We start from the raw sequence: 15,860 nt of genomic DNA on the forward strand, positions 1-15,860 counted from the left end.
CAGATGGCCAGACGATGAAAGGAGGAGTGTTTTTGTATTTACGTCTGTACCTATGGTCTGCATACTGGCTCCTGTGCAGTGATGCCTATGTTTTGCAGGAAAGAATATTCCTTTCCAATATTCCTATTTTGTCAAACTTATTTGACAAAAAAAGTCAAACTTCTTTGTCCTGGCTTTATGTGGTATGTGCTTATGTAATTTGGCATTTGGACATGTCTAAAATTCTTATTGTGTTTTTTTTCTAAATATCTGATGAAAATAGCCTCGAATATTTAGATTCCTTTCTTAATTTCTCAGAAATAGAACTGTAGTACAATTTTTTAAAAAACTTCCTGTATTAATGTGTTAACTATTGACAATTGATATTTCAAAGAAGAGAAGAAGCAGCTTAAACTAAATGACTGAATTGTAATTAAATGTTTCAGAGGTGTTGGCTGATGGGGTTTTTGGTTTTTGTCTCTACATGCATCCCCCCACCTCCTCCGTAGGTCAACCCTTCTGACCCATCTAGAACATAACATGCGCTGTTCTGTGAATTATGTCATCTGAGCTGGAGATTATTTTTTTTAAAGAAATATGTGGGGGCCAGAGTTTGTGAGGTTTTTTTCTTTGTGGTAAATTGTCAAGAAGCTTATGCTAGATTTTATGCAAACTCCATTTCCATCAAAGGCAAGTGAAAAATATGCCTCTGGGTTTCACCAATTTCTCTGTCAAACTTTTGCAGGTAACAGCAAGTCTGAACTGCATTATTGGAACTCATGGTTGGCTACCTTATGATAAAAATATTTCCAACTATTTTACGTTCATCAGAGATACCACGGTGACAAATCCCAAGTAAGCAGATAATGAGGAGGGGTGCAGATGAGTGCATCTACAGTAGTAAATGCTGTAATTGTTCAATAATCAGTGGATTGTGCTGTTTTCATTGGCTGAGTGTTCACCTAAGAATGCATTTTCTGATACTCTAATCTGTAATACTGTTCTAGTCAAGAGTTATGCAAGTGACATTTCAAGGTTCTTAGAGCTACTTCTAATTTTTTTTTTTCTAATTATTAATCAGAAAAACTCTTGGAATCAGAGATGGGCAGTCTTCATGCATTCTTATAGTATAGTTCAGGTGTATGTGGTAGATTTCTTTTGGGTTTTATGAGGTTCCTTTTTTTTCTTTAGTGTTAAAATACTTCGTAGGGACATGATTTATCAAATTGCATAAAGACTGAAAAGATCAAAGGCGAAATCTTACTTTCACTTTCTGATAGCAGTGAGAGTTTTGCCATGCATATCAGGGGCCCAGAATTTGACCTTTATTTTTTTTTATGTAGCCTATTCTGTAGATGAAATTTTTTATTAATTTTTAAGGATATAGGAAATGCAAAATACATTGATTTGAACTAATGTTACTCTTAATGGCTCATAATTTGCCTATAGAACACAACGCAACATGAGTGGTCCTTTTGCACCGGGACTGGAGATAACCTCTAAGTTGTTTGCAGTATCCCATGATGCAAAACTGCTCTTTAGTGGAGGACACTGGGACAACAGTATCAGAGTGACATCTCTTACAAAAGGAAAGCTGATTGGACAGCACATCAGACACATGGGTTAGTAACTCTTTATATTGTGAAATGAAAGGGTTTATGTATTGCACCTTAGTGTTTGGTCTTTTTGGAAAGAATTGTAGTCAGTTCACTTGGGCAGACAAGCACAGCTGTTATAAAGGAATGGCAGCGTAAGAACAGAATACTGGAACTGTGATTACATGTAAATACTTGAGCATGTCTCTTTAGTCATTGCAGTGATGATTTAATGTAGTTTCAATGTAAGGCTTGACTGCTGTTCTTAGGTAGCAAGGCTGATTAAGTCAGGTTGGTGCACTTGGGTGTACAATGACTTCATTGTTTAATACAGTCTCATCAGCCCTTATCACAGTGGAACATGCATGCTGACTGCAAGTCAGGATACATTGCTGGCATACTGCATGAACATTGTCACTCTGTGGAAATGAGTCTTAAATATCTATGTGATAACTTCCTGTTTTCTTTCCTTTATCTAGATATTGTGACCTGCTTGGCAATAGACTACTGTGGAATTCATTTAATTTCAGGGTCCAGAGATACAACCTGTATGATATGGCAAGTAGTTCAGCAGGTGGGTTATTTAGGCATACTCTGAGAAGCAGTTTCTGAATGCTTTTCTTTTTGTGCTTCTCTGTTTTGCTATGATGGCTTACTGATTTCCTTTATTTCAGGTTTGCAGGGAGGATAGTCCGCTCAAGTTGATTAGCTTAGTGATTTTGTTACTACTTCTGTATTTGAAACATTCACAGTACACATTAGTTACTATATAGCTGAAGTACAGTGTTTTAGAGGCACTCTTAAAAATTTTATAGATTGTTTTCAGGATAGGCTAACATTATCCCCCTTTGTACAGGTGGAAGAATGGAAGAAGAGCAACACTGCTTCAAACTGTTGGAATTAGTCAGAACTGTGTTTATCATTGAGGATTTTTACATACCTCTGCTACTGTTCACTCCAGTAGTTGCATTTTAGCATTGCGTTTCCTCTCTGGGGAGTACTGATGACTACGCTAGGAATTAGCAAAAGACAACGCTAGTCTGTTACCTGGATTTAAGTGGCATGTTAGAATTCTTTAATATTGGTCTTGTGCTTTCACACAATGAAAGTGTTTGTGTGATGCATGTGTGTACTTATATTCAAAATGTGAGGCCATTTGCATTTTATGCATTTTAAATGTTCATTTCTGATTGCTGCATTACATATATACAAGTAGGATTAACTGCAAGGGGGAGCTGTCATGTTACGGACAGAACATTTGGTCAGGTCACCTTGTTCTTATCATTGAACTGAAGTCAGCAGGTTAAACTAGTACGGTAGTGTGTAACTGCTTGTCTTTTTGTGGAAGCTATCTTTATGGTGGCAGTACTTATAATTCTTTCAACAAGTACTTTGTACCAATTGTGCATGGTCAACAAGGTGAGACTAGTGCTCACAATAGTGGGTTTTTTTGTCTGAAATAAGGATAAATGTTGGATATCTTTTAGTTTTATTTATCTTTCTAGTGTGAGTTAAGTAAGTTATACTCTGGAGGTTTATCTTTGGAATTGTTTTTTCTTAAGATTTTTAATGGGGTTTTTTTGGTATTTTTTTATTTAATGGATATATAAATGATTTATGTATTGTAAATTCTTCTGAGAGTTTTATTTTGGTCTTTACAAAGTGGCAGCAATGGACTGCACACTGTCATTTCTGTTCTACTAGTCTGCTCTGCATTGTCACCTTCTTTCCCAGCTCTGTATTTTGACACTTATTCTGCATTTCTGCATGCATCAGGCTTTCAGGCCTTGGTTGGCAGTCAAATTGCTGTCACAGAAATGAGAATAAATGGTTCTCTACAGAACTATTTACTGTACCTTCTCTCTAAGCACAGATCTTGCCTTATAACTGGTTTAAGAATAGGTCTGTATATGCTGACAGTACACTCACTGGAACAAAAGTACTAAATAATTTTGACGCCCTGCAGTCATGTGGGAGAATGACTTTTTAATGAGCATCATTGCAAGATTTCCTTTGCATATCATACTACTGATAGTCACCGAGGAGGATTGTTTCTTTACTTTTCCTTAGAAAATGGAAGAGTTGCTGTAATTTTAAGCAAAATACCTTTCAGCTTTTCTAAACTCAGCTGTGAAGATAGTGTGTAATTCCAGGGTAAACTGCAAGAACTGAACAAGACCAGATACACAGCTGAAGTGGGTGGATGGGTGGGTGAAGAACTGCTGTTAGGACTGTCTACTGTGGTCCTTGCACACCTGGACATCTGAAGGGATAGAAACAAGTCAGCTAAGTAACTCTGTCTTTCATATCCGTATAGTAAATGTGTGTGTTCATTCTTGTGATTTCAGTAAATAGGGCTGCTGACATAAAAGGCAATAAATTAAAATTGGAATGGGTGAGTTATGCCTTTGGTTTTGGCCTATGCCAAATATACATCTCGCACAAGTCGTACTGAAGATACCAGAAATTTATTTTTTGTTTGTCCTTCAGCTGCAAGAGAATGTGTCATTGCACTTTTTGTTACTCTCAGGGAGGAGTGCCGGTAGGCCTGGCACCTAAGCCATTACAGATCCTTTATGGGCATACTGATGAAGTTTCGAGTGTTGGCATCAGCACTGAACTGGATATGGCAGTGTCAGGATCCAGGGTAAGCATCCTCATACTTTTCATTTCTTTGCCTTTTCTCTACTCGAACCATAGAGCATGTTTGAAGTTGAAGAATAATACAAAAAATGTGACTTTCATAATTTTTTTTTCTTCAGCCTTGTACATACATAGACGATATGTAGCATCTCTCTGGCTGCCTGCTTCAATCAGGCTGTTGCAAACTGCTCTGCACAGCGTAGGGCTCATATACCATGTTATTCTCCACAGATGAGCTTTAACATGTGCGGACTTACGTGAAGATCTTAAGCTTCTCATGGAAACAATTCTGTGATAATTTCTTCCCTGCTTCCTTACCCTTGAATGTTCTGTGCAGCTTCCTCATGCTCTGCCTTACTGTACTACGCCGGCAGGCTGCTGAACTCTTGACTCTGTACTGCACATAATGCTTAATCATAAATGTGACCTATGGAATAGCTGATTTGCTGCCTATCCTTCCCCTCTTGCCTTGTTTGCATTTGTCTTTTCGTGTGCCTATATTATATGGCCTTGAGAGGAAGGCTTCTTTGTGTAGTGTTCCTAATGCTCAGGAGTCTTGATCTCCAGTGAAGGATTTAAGTGCTTTCAAAATATTCCCTGTGTATTTAAATACTTTCTGTGTGTTGCGGTTAACTTTCCTGCTGAGTAACCAACTTACCCAAAATCTGGTCGCTGCAGGATGGGACTGTTATTGTTCGCACTATTCGGAAAGGTCAGTACGTGAGGACTCTGCGGCCACCTTGTGAGAGTTCTCTCCTGCTGACTGTTCCCAATCTGGCTGTGTCCTGGGAAGGCCATATAGTTGTCCACACCAGCATTGAAGGAAAGACTACTCTTAAGGTAGTTATGTTTATGGAATACCTCTGTTTCTTTCCCTGAAGACTATAATCATAAACATACCTAACTTTATCTTTCTTTCCCAAAATAATGAGGCTTCTTGAGCATGCCATGTCTGTTTCCTTTTTTTTGTTGTTGTTGCTAGCCAATTTGAATGAAATTTGATTAAAAGATAAATCACAGGCATACTGTACTCCTGTGAGTTTCGTGAAAATCTCCAAACACCTGCAAAGAAGATGCCCAAGCATGCACTAATGAATCTTCCTGGAACAGCTGCTTTGAAATGGAAGACTAGGGGAAGCAGCTTCCACTGTGCACAGAAACAGAGGCTTACAAGGGGAGCAGTAACTTCTGGGTGCAAGATGCCCAGTGACTTACACTGGTGTTTCTTAGTTTTGGATTGGGGAGATAGCTATGAATTTCACGGTCTGGCTTACTCTGTCTATTGAGTAGCTGTGTGGTTGCTTTAATAAGGGTAGAGCTGTAACGATTTCTGTGAGCATGGGAAATTTCTTGGAAGACAAATTTATCAGATGTAGGCATGCTAGCTGCATTGGGAAAATGGGGAGAGAAGAGCCCGAGGTATTGTTAGACTGGAATAACTTAAGATGCTTGTGTTAGCTGCATCTTTAATCCGTGAAGAATTCATTGCTTTGTCCAGAAAATGCTTCTAGATCTAGGTCTGTGGAAATACAGCTATTTTCTTCTGCTTTTCAATTTGGGGTGGGGGAGAGGGGGGGGTGGCAGCAGGCCTGAAGGTGAGACTTCTCTCTTCCTTTCTTCTTCCTTAACAAAAACCCTTATAAAATAAGGACCTATCCATTAAATCCATGGATGTTTCCATAAAACTTGGAATTTATTAGATGGATAGGTAAGATGTTACCATGTTAGATCAAAGGGTGATGAGGAATAACTTCAGACCTTTCCGTACAAGACATGGTGTATATACACATTGCATATAGGCTTGGTAGTCTTGTGTCATTCAGCAAGGAAATTGTTGTCAGCAATATTATCTGTGGTTTGTTGCTGAAGTTAGCTCCTAATAGTGAGCTAAAGATACAAATAATACACCTTTAATCCATACAGACCTCTGTGACAGATTTTCTCTTTTATCTACTCAGGATAAGAATGCATTACATCTCTATTCTGTCAATGGAAAATATCTGGGTTCTGAGACTCTGAAGGAGGAAGTGTCAGATATGTGTGTGACTGGCGAGTATATCGTCATGGGCAGCTTACAGGGATTTCTTTCCATACGAGATCTCTACAGGTAATGTACAACTGACAGCAGTTTATTATTGAGATGCAGATACAAAGGCTTATTGAGAAATGGCTGTGTAATGTGGACTTTGCTTGGAGCTGTAGGTGGTAGCCATTACTTTTTTCGGTGTTACTGAAAAAACTTGTTTTATGGGGGGAACTCTTTTAGGGAGACAAGAAAAACAGAGGTAGTACCAGACCCCTTTCTTCCCCAGCATTCATCCCAATTATACACCTAAAACTGACAGAATTTAGCAAGAGCTGCGCCTGATATCTGCAAGCTGTGGAATTGTCCCTATGTCTTATTGGTCACTTGGAGCTCAGCAACTGCAGGATCAAGTCTCATGTAGTTCTGCACAGAGTTTTAAACTCCATTTACTGCTATGCTCCATAGAACACCACTGCTTCTCAGAATGGGAGTGGTCTTTGTCACTTAGGCAGTTGCAGGACTCATGTTTCTGTTCTTCAGTGAAAAAGTCATAACTTACTGATTTATGCATCCATGCCTTTTCTGGTTATTTGGGCTCTATTCTGGGATATGATTAGATCATTCCTTGTGGGTTTACAATAATTGAAATTGCAGACTGTGTGCTTGGGAAACTGTGTTCTGTAGTCCATCCTGTGGAGAGCAGTTTCAACTGCAGTATGGTTCTTTGCAGTATATGCAAACAAATAGATGATACGCTTTCTCTGTGTGGTTTTTGTTCGTTTCAGCCTGAGTCTGAGCATCTCCCCCTTAGCCATGCGACTACCAATTCATTGCATTTCTGTCACCAAAGAGTATAGCCACATCCTTGTTGGCTTGGAGGACGGCAAGTTGATTATCGTTGGTGTTGGCAAGCCAGCAGAGGTAAAACCCACCATCAAGAACTTTTTCTACCGAACAGTGGGAAGTTCACTTATTTCTGCTTTCCAGTTGAGCAAGAGGTCTCCTCTATGGCAGGGTAAATTTAAGAGCAAGTTTCAGTTTTCAGTGGGAAAGAAATAACTTTTGAGACTGGTCTACTGAAATTTCTCATTAAGAATGAAAGGTTTATAGGGATCACAGATGGGAAGCTCAGCTGGACTAACTTCCAGACTTTATCGCTGGCATCTGAATAAGCAAAGTCATAGTAGCTACCCTTTTCTGAATATGATAGTGTTGTCAGCCACTTCTTGATGAAATAATTTTCCAGAAGACAATTGGAAACAACAGAGAGAAAGCTGCTTTATTTTTTATGGCTTGACAGATATTTTTTAATATGCATTGACTGGCATAGGAGGAAAAAGACTTCTTTTTGTTAAGAGTCTCTAATTGCCATGCACAAAGAATCACTTGTGAAGGTTCCTGATATGCTCTGTGCTCCATATGGTGAACATAAACTTGTTGGTACTGCATATGCAATAGCAAATACAGAGCATCCATCTGCCAAATAGCCCAATTTTTCTTGTGCAAAACTAAGTTTTGCTTTAAGTACTTCTTGTCTTGACTTTCAAAGTACTTGATTTAGCTTAAATCTGCTTTTCTTTATAACCCAATCTCTGTTGTGCTGCAGTGTATTTATTTGAAAATGTGATTATCACTTTTGCATGACCTTTAGTACATGCCAGAAAAGTGTGTCTTAATTTAAGTTTATATTTTAATTGTGAAAACAGAGTGACTTTATTTGCCAGTATTTTAAAATGTTTTAGCTAGAAGATACGTAGTTTAATATTTGAAACAGGCTGCACACAGTGGTAGTCTGGTTTTCCTTGCAGTGGGTGGGGAGAGGTTTCCACTGGCTTCCAATTGGACAGCTTTTTCCTACTGTAGAATTGACAAAGAGCTGCTTATGATGTGGTTAAACATATGTTTGTAACAGCAATTTTAAAGTCACTGTAATTTCTAAGCTTCCTATTCCATACAAAAGATCTTTTGTAGGCTGAAATTTATGTATCTCATTAGAGTGAAGGCTTTTTGTTTTGGGTTTTTTTCATTGCTTAATCACATCTATTTTTCTAACTATGGAGAAAGTATTGTTTCAAAGACTGAATTCCTTTTATGAATGTGGAGGCTTTCCAATGACTCTTTTTCCAGCATTTTCTGTTTATAATTCAGATGATCTGCAAGCTTAATATCCATGTAAATAGATCTTTTTTTAAAAAAACACAGACATATAAGGAACAATGTTATGTCCCAGATTTTCTAGTTTTCTATAATGGTATCAATCAATATATTTGAAAAGTGTGTGTATGTGGGGTATTTATTTGTAGCCTGGAAGGAATATATTAATTACTAGAATTTTATCCTTATACAGAAGACTGTGTTGTAGTTCTGGCTTTCGGTGGTGATACTGATCCTTAGGATAAAGGGAGAGACTGACCTTTAATGTGCACAAAGTGAAATGCTGCTTGGTGTTAAGATTGGCCTCTAGTGTTTCTGCATTAATAGTATCCAGTATGAAGTATAATAAATGTTTTGGTATTTTTAACAATTTACTTAGCTGTTTAGGATGTTGCAAAAGTCTGAGGGATTATCACCTGTTAGTGTTAATCCCAGTCAGCACTGTGCCTTTTCTAGAACACTGCTGCTGCCATGATACAGTTCTTAAGATTGCTTGATTTGTAGTACTAACTGCTGGGAACTGTTCTCAAACTTGTGCTGTTAAGGCATGCATCATGTTTGTTAAACTGCAAGGGATTTCATAACCTAATCAGCTGCCAGGCTGATCACTACTGGCCAATCATAAACCTTGTACTTAGGAGTAAATTAAAAGTTTCTGAAAAATTGTTGTCAGATTGCAAACCTACCAGATGCTGGATTTAATGTGGCCTCTGGTTGCTTGTTATCTGTCTTTACTTATGGAACATTCAGTATGAATTACTTGTGGTTTAAATTTTATTCTGAGCACTTTACCTAGGATCTTTGGAAGACTGTATAAATTTGACATCAGGAGAAGATAAACTTTTTCTCTTTCTTTCATTCTGCCATCACTGCCCTCCTGCATTTTGGTTATCTTTTCCTATTCACTTCTAACAATTTCTGTTTGAAATCTCTGAAATAAAATGTCCTTTCTTCTAATTTGGTTCTTTTTTGCTTGACATTCACCTCTCTTTTTTCCTTCCTATCAGAATAGAAATCTAAACACTGTTTCTAAGCCATTTGAAGTAGGTTAAGTATTAAGTACGTATTACTTGGCAATATCCCTTTAGCTGTTCAAAATCAGGGAAGGCTGTGATTAGTGTTTGTTGTTTTTTGTCAGTCCCAAGAATCATCCCTAAGTGTAATTTTGGTTTAATTTCAAATATTTTTTGTTGTTATGATTTTGTTTATGCAGTGCATTGTAATGTCTGCATTTCACCAGAATCAGTGTCTGAATTCCTTTTTAATTTATCCACCTTATCCCTTCCCCCTCCTTTTGTTTCTCTGAATTACTTTTAAACAGATGCGCTCAGGTCAGCTTTCCCGAAAGCTGTGGGGATCAAGCAAACGGCTCAGCCAGATTTCATCAGGAGAGACTGAATATAACACTCAAGATTCCAAGTGATTGCTGCTTCTACCTTCTCTCATGGATTCCAGAAACATGTTTAATTTTTTGGTCACTTTAAATGTATATCTCAACTTTCAGGGGCTTGATTCTTAAGTCTGTTAACAATGAACCTATAGTAGAGGTATAGTAATAAGCATGTGTACTCATGCAAGTTAGCTGGCTTGCATATTTTTTCTTAACTGTGTTGGATTGGTCACAGAAGAATCCCTGTCTAAATAGCTGCTAAAACTGTGTTTCAGAAAAGAAGGAAAGAAAAAAAAAATGAAAACCAAACAACACCGCCCCTCTTTCCAAACCTCCAAATGCAAGTTTGCTAATTGAATTTCAGATAAGTAGCGTTTGATTTGAAGGTGAATAGGGCTTGATGCTCCTTGATCACGAAGAAGGTATTTGGCTTTCCTTTGGTAGCACTGTAATTCCCCAGCAGTAAATTAAAATTCTGGCAGTTGCAGTGGTTGAATTCAAAACTGGGATAGCTGACAGTTATGACCTTTTAAATATGGGGGGTTTAGCCCAATGAACAATTTCTTGCAATTTGTTCCTGTAAATGGCTATTGCTATCTTCTTTTGCATAGTTCCAGCTTCAGGCTGCTCTGCAAGGAACATCTGTGTTGCACTACTTGATTATCAGAAATTGTTTAAAGTACAGACATGAATAACTTCAGAGAAGTTGAAGGTGGTGAAGGAGCTGAAGGAGGTAGGAAATACTTGCTGCTGAAAATTATTTAAATGGTTAAACTAAACTAAGGCACACCAAGAAATTCTGTATTATATTTAGTATCTTGAAGAGAAAGAGAGGAAGAATCAATATCTATATTGGTCAAAGATCAGTGTGTTTCTTTAGTCAGGTAACTCCTGTAAACAAAAGATAAATTTCCACTGCAAAATGATTTAAACCAACATCGCAGCACAATTTAATTAAATAGTACCTGTTTGATTCTTGCTTGGTGTTCACCAAACCCGTTGTTAGCCACGTGGGGTTTTTTTTCTGTAAAAACAAGCAGGGAAACAGATAATGTATCCATTTTCAAGGTGTGTTTAAGACCTGGGAAAAGAAAATACCAGATCCTTACATGCCCTATATCCAACAAAGCAGTTTTGGTTTGTATGCTATATTTTGGAGAAGCCATCACTGAATTTCTTTGGTTTAGCAATACGTGATGATAGAAGGGTGTGTGTGTTCCTATCGTTCTGACATTTTTATTTTATTGTTTAAATTATAAACCCCATACTGTTAGAAAAGCCTGGTGCCATGGGAAAAATAAGAATTTTTGGATCAGCGTGTGGAGGTATGTGTGCATGTGTATATATGTGTGTGTTTGTGTATATATATGTATATACATGTACGTATGTCTATTAAAAGGAGAAAATACCGTGGGGTAAGGGGAGTATAGTTATAAAGCAGAGCTGTAAGTGATTGTTAGCTAGTACGTTCCCTTTTGGCTACCCCTTTCTTCCCTCTACCATCACTTTTCTTGTTATTTTTATTTATTGAAATGAATGTGTGTTGCATCTCCTATAATTGTTATCAGATATTCCCTGTGGCTGGGGAGCTGTTGAACTACCTGAGGAAATCTATAATGTATAATCTTTTCATTAACTTTTAGCACAATATTTATTAACATTGTAGAAATAGTAATACCTCTTTACCCGGCAAAAGGATAATCTTTAAAAGTTCTGTTAAGTCTCATTAAAACTGTTTTCTCCTCCTCAGTCTTTACTGGAAACAAAAATCCCTTTTAATGACTGATCAGTGTGCTGTGTAAAGAAAGTTGCGTTGCTTTTTCTTAACTTTTGTAAGCTAAATAATCAGATTAGTGAACAAGTGCAAGTGGATCTATGCATAGCTGCAATATTCTGACTAATCACTGTGATAGACTGGATTGTCTGGAAAGTTAGAAGACAGTAAGAATTACTTCCCTTAGTCACTTGCCAAGAGAGCATTAAATTTTCAGAAGTAGAGCAGTGTGGGTTTTTTCAGACTCCATGTATGTAAAAAAACCCAAACAACTGAACAAAAACAACCAACCAAAACAAACCACCAAAAATAACCTGAAACCCAAACACATCCCTTATTTTCAAATAAGCTATAGAGAAGTGAAAAATACTATTTTAAATCGATTACCTATCTAGTAAGAACACTAAGGATGGTACTAAGTATGCATATGAGAATGTGAAGTGTGCTTGTCCGTTATGGTTTTGTGAAGAAGGGATTTTGGAGGAGCTCTTTTGAGAGTGGTTTAGAAAAAATTCAGTTCAGAATATGAGATCTTTCTGTGTCATGGGAAGTTGAAAAAAAGAGCTCATTGGGGCATTGAGTTGATGGTTTTTATCAGTATGCATAGGTGTTGTGTTTAAATGCATATATGAGGTTAAGTGTTTACTTGCAGGGGAAGGGGGCAGGGAATGATGATGTTTTGGCTAGCAGAATCAAGTGGAGAAATTAGGAGAACAGGTCTTTTGTAATGTTTGTTGAGAGCACAGCTTTCTTTTTGTTACTTGCACAGACAAGGTTTGCGTAAGGTCGCAAACATCCTACTGGGGGTTACATATGTTTATACAGTACTCATATTAATCTTTTTGGTAGTTTAATATTAAAGAATACTGAACTCACTGTGTCAGTGTAAGTAAAATACAATGTCATTGCAATAATTGGGGATGAAAGAGTTTATGGTGAAGAGCTTTGATATTTGAATACCACCATTTCAGTGCATCACAAGCACTGGGTGATCTTCACAAGTATCTGGGACAGCTTTGGATGTGGACAGTTCTTGGGTTCTCAAACTAGAGGCTAGTTTGTGCTCAGCACAAGGCAGCAGCAGCAGAATGAGGGAGGGACAGGTGAGCTCTGAGCTGCTTCTGCTCTACGCCGAATGGCAACATCCATTGCCTTTTGATCTTGTATTTGGTTCTTGAGGATAGGCGGTATATACCATCACACGCTTAGCGTTCTTCCTTCTTGGAAAGACCTTGGAAAGGAGGTTTGAAGGTCTGCACTTTGCCTTTATCTAAAATCACCTTTAAAAGATACAGGTCATACATGTGAGCGTTAGCTGGTATGTTGTTTCCTTTGGCTTTAACTGATTTGTGCAAGTCTTTTTTTAAAAGTAGAAAATAACTTTTCTGATCAGCTGTTCAGGCTGGTTGAATTGCAGTCTCTTATGCAGTGCATTGTGAATTAGTGAATTGACTTTCATATTTTTTTGATTTCCTCAAGTGAATAAAGTTTAGGATCACATGTTGTTTTTCATGTAGTATTAGCGAAGTAAGATTCCTCTTTGGTTTTGAACTAAGATTTATTTAAGTGTAAAAAGTAAAGCTGTGAGATGAGAGACTTCTGATAAGGAATTCAGAATAAACAAGTCTTAAGTGACAGTTGTTTCATAACATTACATTTGTCAAGATCTTTTTGATGGTATCTTCTTTTAATTTTTAGAACAACCCTCATGATACTTATCAAAGCTTAAGATATGCTTACCTTTGAAGCAGAGTAATTAAGTAGGAGTGTAAATATATGTAGCTAAACAAAACTGAAAACTGACTCTCTTTTCATACCTGCATATAAATAATATCAAGTAGTTAGCGGTATTGAGTAACTTCTCTGTAGCACAGATTTGAACTTGCACACCAAAGGATGATATTTAGAAGACATCTCTCCTTTATTTCAAGTAAAATGTTTGTTAAATTTCTCTTTATCAATTTACTTGTTCTTGATAGTATTTTTAGTTGTCTTTATAGTGAAGAATCTTATCTAGTCTGTGCAGTTTTTGTACTATATAAGCATTCAGGAAGTGAAATGTTTGCTGTTCATGTTAGCATCTGACTTGTGTGAATTATTTTTTATCAATGTATTTGTTAACTAATATGTGCTCATAGGATATCTAGAAACCACATCTTCCATCTTCCATGTACCTTACCACCACCAGCACAAAATAATAATCCCAATCTTAAACTAACTGCACTTCTGATGGTTAGTACACATTGTGGAAATTAGCTCTTAGGAAGACTATTTAATTTAAGAAGAAAAAAGGAAAACCCAATAGCACAGACATGTATTATAGTTGCTTTGCTAATCTACAACATTGATAGAAACAAGCTTTTTTTTCCTGCTGGTATACCTTAGATCATGAATATTATCACAGAACAGGTTTATCAAAGTCTTTACAGGCTTTAGTCTAGTCAATTGGCTGCTTTATAAAGATATTCTTAAAAGTTGTATTTCTGTGCCCTTTAAATGAAATGCAAAGAACTAAGTTTCTGCACTGTAAAAAAATCTGTATGGGACTGGTAACAGTCCTAAATCAGTCTGCTTTAATATGGTCCTGCAGGAATGATAAATTTATTTTTATTTGTAATGTACAATAATTAGGTAGATCTTTTTACTCTTGCCTTAGTCAACGGGAGCTGTATACCTCACTTCCCTAGACCATGTCTCCCTCTTCCCTGTTCCTTCTGCAAGTCTTTCCCAATCTTAATTAACAAAACCATTAGAAAATATACGTACAACAATCAGATGCTCCACAGATTTTATACTATGTGTGTGTATTTACTTGAAAATGTGTACCGATATACCAATTACGGTATGGTAGGGAGCTTTAAAGCTAGAGAGGGGAGTAGAACATGTGTCAGCCTCCTTCAGCTCCTATATTCAGAGTCTGTGTAGACATTTCTCTGTATTGTCACCTGAAGGCACTCCTCTCTTCCACGGTTAAAGGCGCCTTGCTGGCTGGGTTAGATGCTGTGACTGGGTGCTCTGAGTACTTTTTTTTTTCCCATTCAAAGAATTAAAAAACCCCAAACCAACACATATAAATGCATATCATAATGTGAACCTAAGACCTGATCTAATAAATACTGTTAGATGAAAGCACTACATAGGGTTATATTTACTTGGGTGGAAATTCAAACATGTGCTTCAGTGCTTTCTAGAGCGGGCTTTTCATGCTTCTTGGTTTAAAAGCTATGTCAGTTTCAGCTGTGAACATGACACTCCTTAGTAGTCTCCTTTTGGGGAGAGTAACAGTTTTTGTGCAGTCGTATGCATGTGTGTTCAATGTACACCAATGTTAGATTCAACGGAAGTGTTTGGAAGATATCTTCCCCTCCATCCCAGGGAGCCAAATTCTCATTATTACTAATTGCTCTTGCTAGCATGTACTTATAAAGGAAGCAAGGGTTTTCTGAAAAGCTACTGCAGCTAAAAAATATTTTTTGGGGCTAAATTTGGTTGTCCCCTTCTTCACTATTATAGTTATCCAGATGCCTGAACGCAGAAATACTTCTGAGTGGCGGCACAGCGCACTCTGCACAGTTTGAGTGCTGTTCATCTTAGTGCAGTCTTGAACACCCCATCTGTGAGGAACTGTTTGTAGTGTTTAATCAAAGGTACCCTTTGTTAGCTTTTAATTCACCTTTTTGCTGTGCATCTGTGGAAAATTGTTGTGTGTTTCTTTTAATTACCGTTTACCCAAATGGCCCAGATAAAATCGGTGTTTCACTTTTCAGGAGGGAGTTCTTCCAGTTGTGTGTTCTTTCAGTTTTCATCTACTGGACTTGGGAAATTTGGCAAGTATTTCCAGAGCTTCGGTCTGTGGTTACACTCAGCACAGACACAATTTCATAACACATTTTCTGTCCCAGAAGCATGATTGTCAGTATAGATTATGGTTTAAAGCTGCTAAGGTGTTTTGAGATTGAAATATAAAACATCTAGCCATATATATCATAGATCTAACTGAACTTAGAAGCCACTTCTTTATTTAGCTTCCTATCTAGTCAGTATTTTCCTCTTGAGGGAGCCGTATTTTATGCCTTGAAGTAACTTTTTAAAATAAACTTAGTCTTGCACCTGACAGCACTGCTTTAGTCATACATAACTGTGAGCTGTTGCTTAAAGAAAGCCATGAGGGGGGAAAAAAAAATGAGAACTTGCAATACGTGTTCTGATTCAGTCCCTTACTATGCAGGAGCGCTTAATATAAGATTAGATAAATGTAAGACTTAACCTCCATTTGGTCAGTGTTTTGATGGAAGCTGT

At 37.4% G+C, this 15,860-nt stretch overlaps 1 protein-coding gene across 7 annotated transcripts in view; it reads left to right on the top strand.

The window, feature by feature from the left end:
- Nucleotides 1-15,734, top strand: part of NBEAL1 (neurobeachin like 1) — a 91,249-nt gene extending 75,515 nt beyond the window's left edge. For 5 of the 7 annotated variants that reach the window (XM_040604963.1, XM_040604964.1, XM_040604965.1 and 2 more), the window contains 8 exons: nucleotides 725-834; nucleotides 1,429-1,601; nucleotides 2,054-2,148; nucleotides 4,105-4,221; nucleotides 4,896-5,057; nucleotides 6,176-6,324; nucleotides 7,029-7,164; nucleotides 9,719-15,734. In XM_040604963.1, coding sequence (XP_040460897.1) covers nucleotides 725-834; nucleotides 1,429-1,601; nucleotides 2,054-2,148; nucleotides 4,105-4,221; nucleotides 4,896-5,057; nucleotides 6,176-6,324; nucleotides 7,029-7,164; nucleotides 9,719-9,820 — 1,044 coding nt within the window. In that variant the 3' untranslated portion in view covers nucleotides 9,821-15,734. Of the gene's footprint in view, nucleotides 1-724; nucleotides 835-1,428; nucleotides 1,602-2,053; nucleotides 2,149-4,064; nucleotides 4,222-4,895; nucleotides 5,059-6,175; nucleotides 6,325-7,028; nucleotides 7,259-9,718 lie in introns of those variants that run through there. The other 2 variants (XM_040604962.1, XR_005829486.1) reach the window with 2 other exon arrangements.
- The last annotated feature ends 126 nt before the right edge of the window (nucleotides 15,735-15,860 follow it).

The sequence above is a fragment of the Falco naumanni genome, chromosome 8, assembly GCF_017639655.2.
Source record: "Falco naumanni isolate bFalNau1 chromosome 8, bFalNau1.pat, whole genome shotgun sequence".
Classification (NCBI taxonomy): Eukaryota; Metazoa; Chordata; class Aves; order Falconiformes; family Falconidae; genus Falco; species Falco naumanni.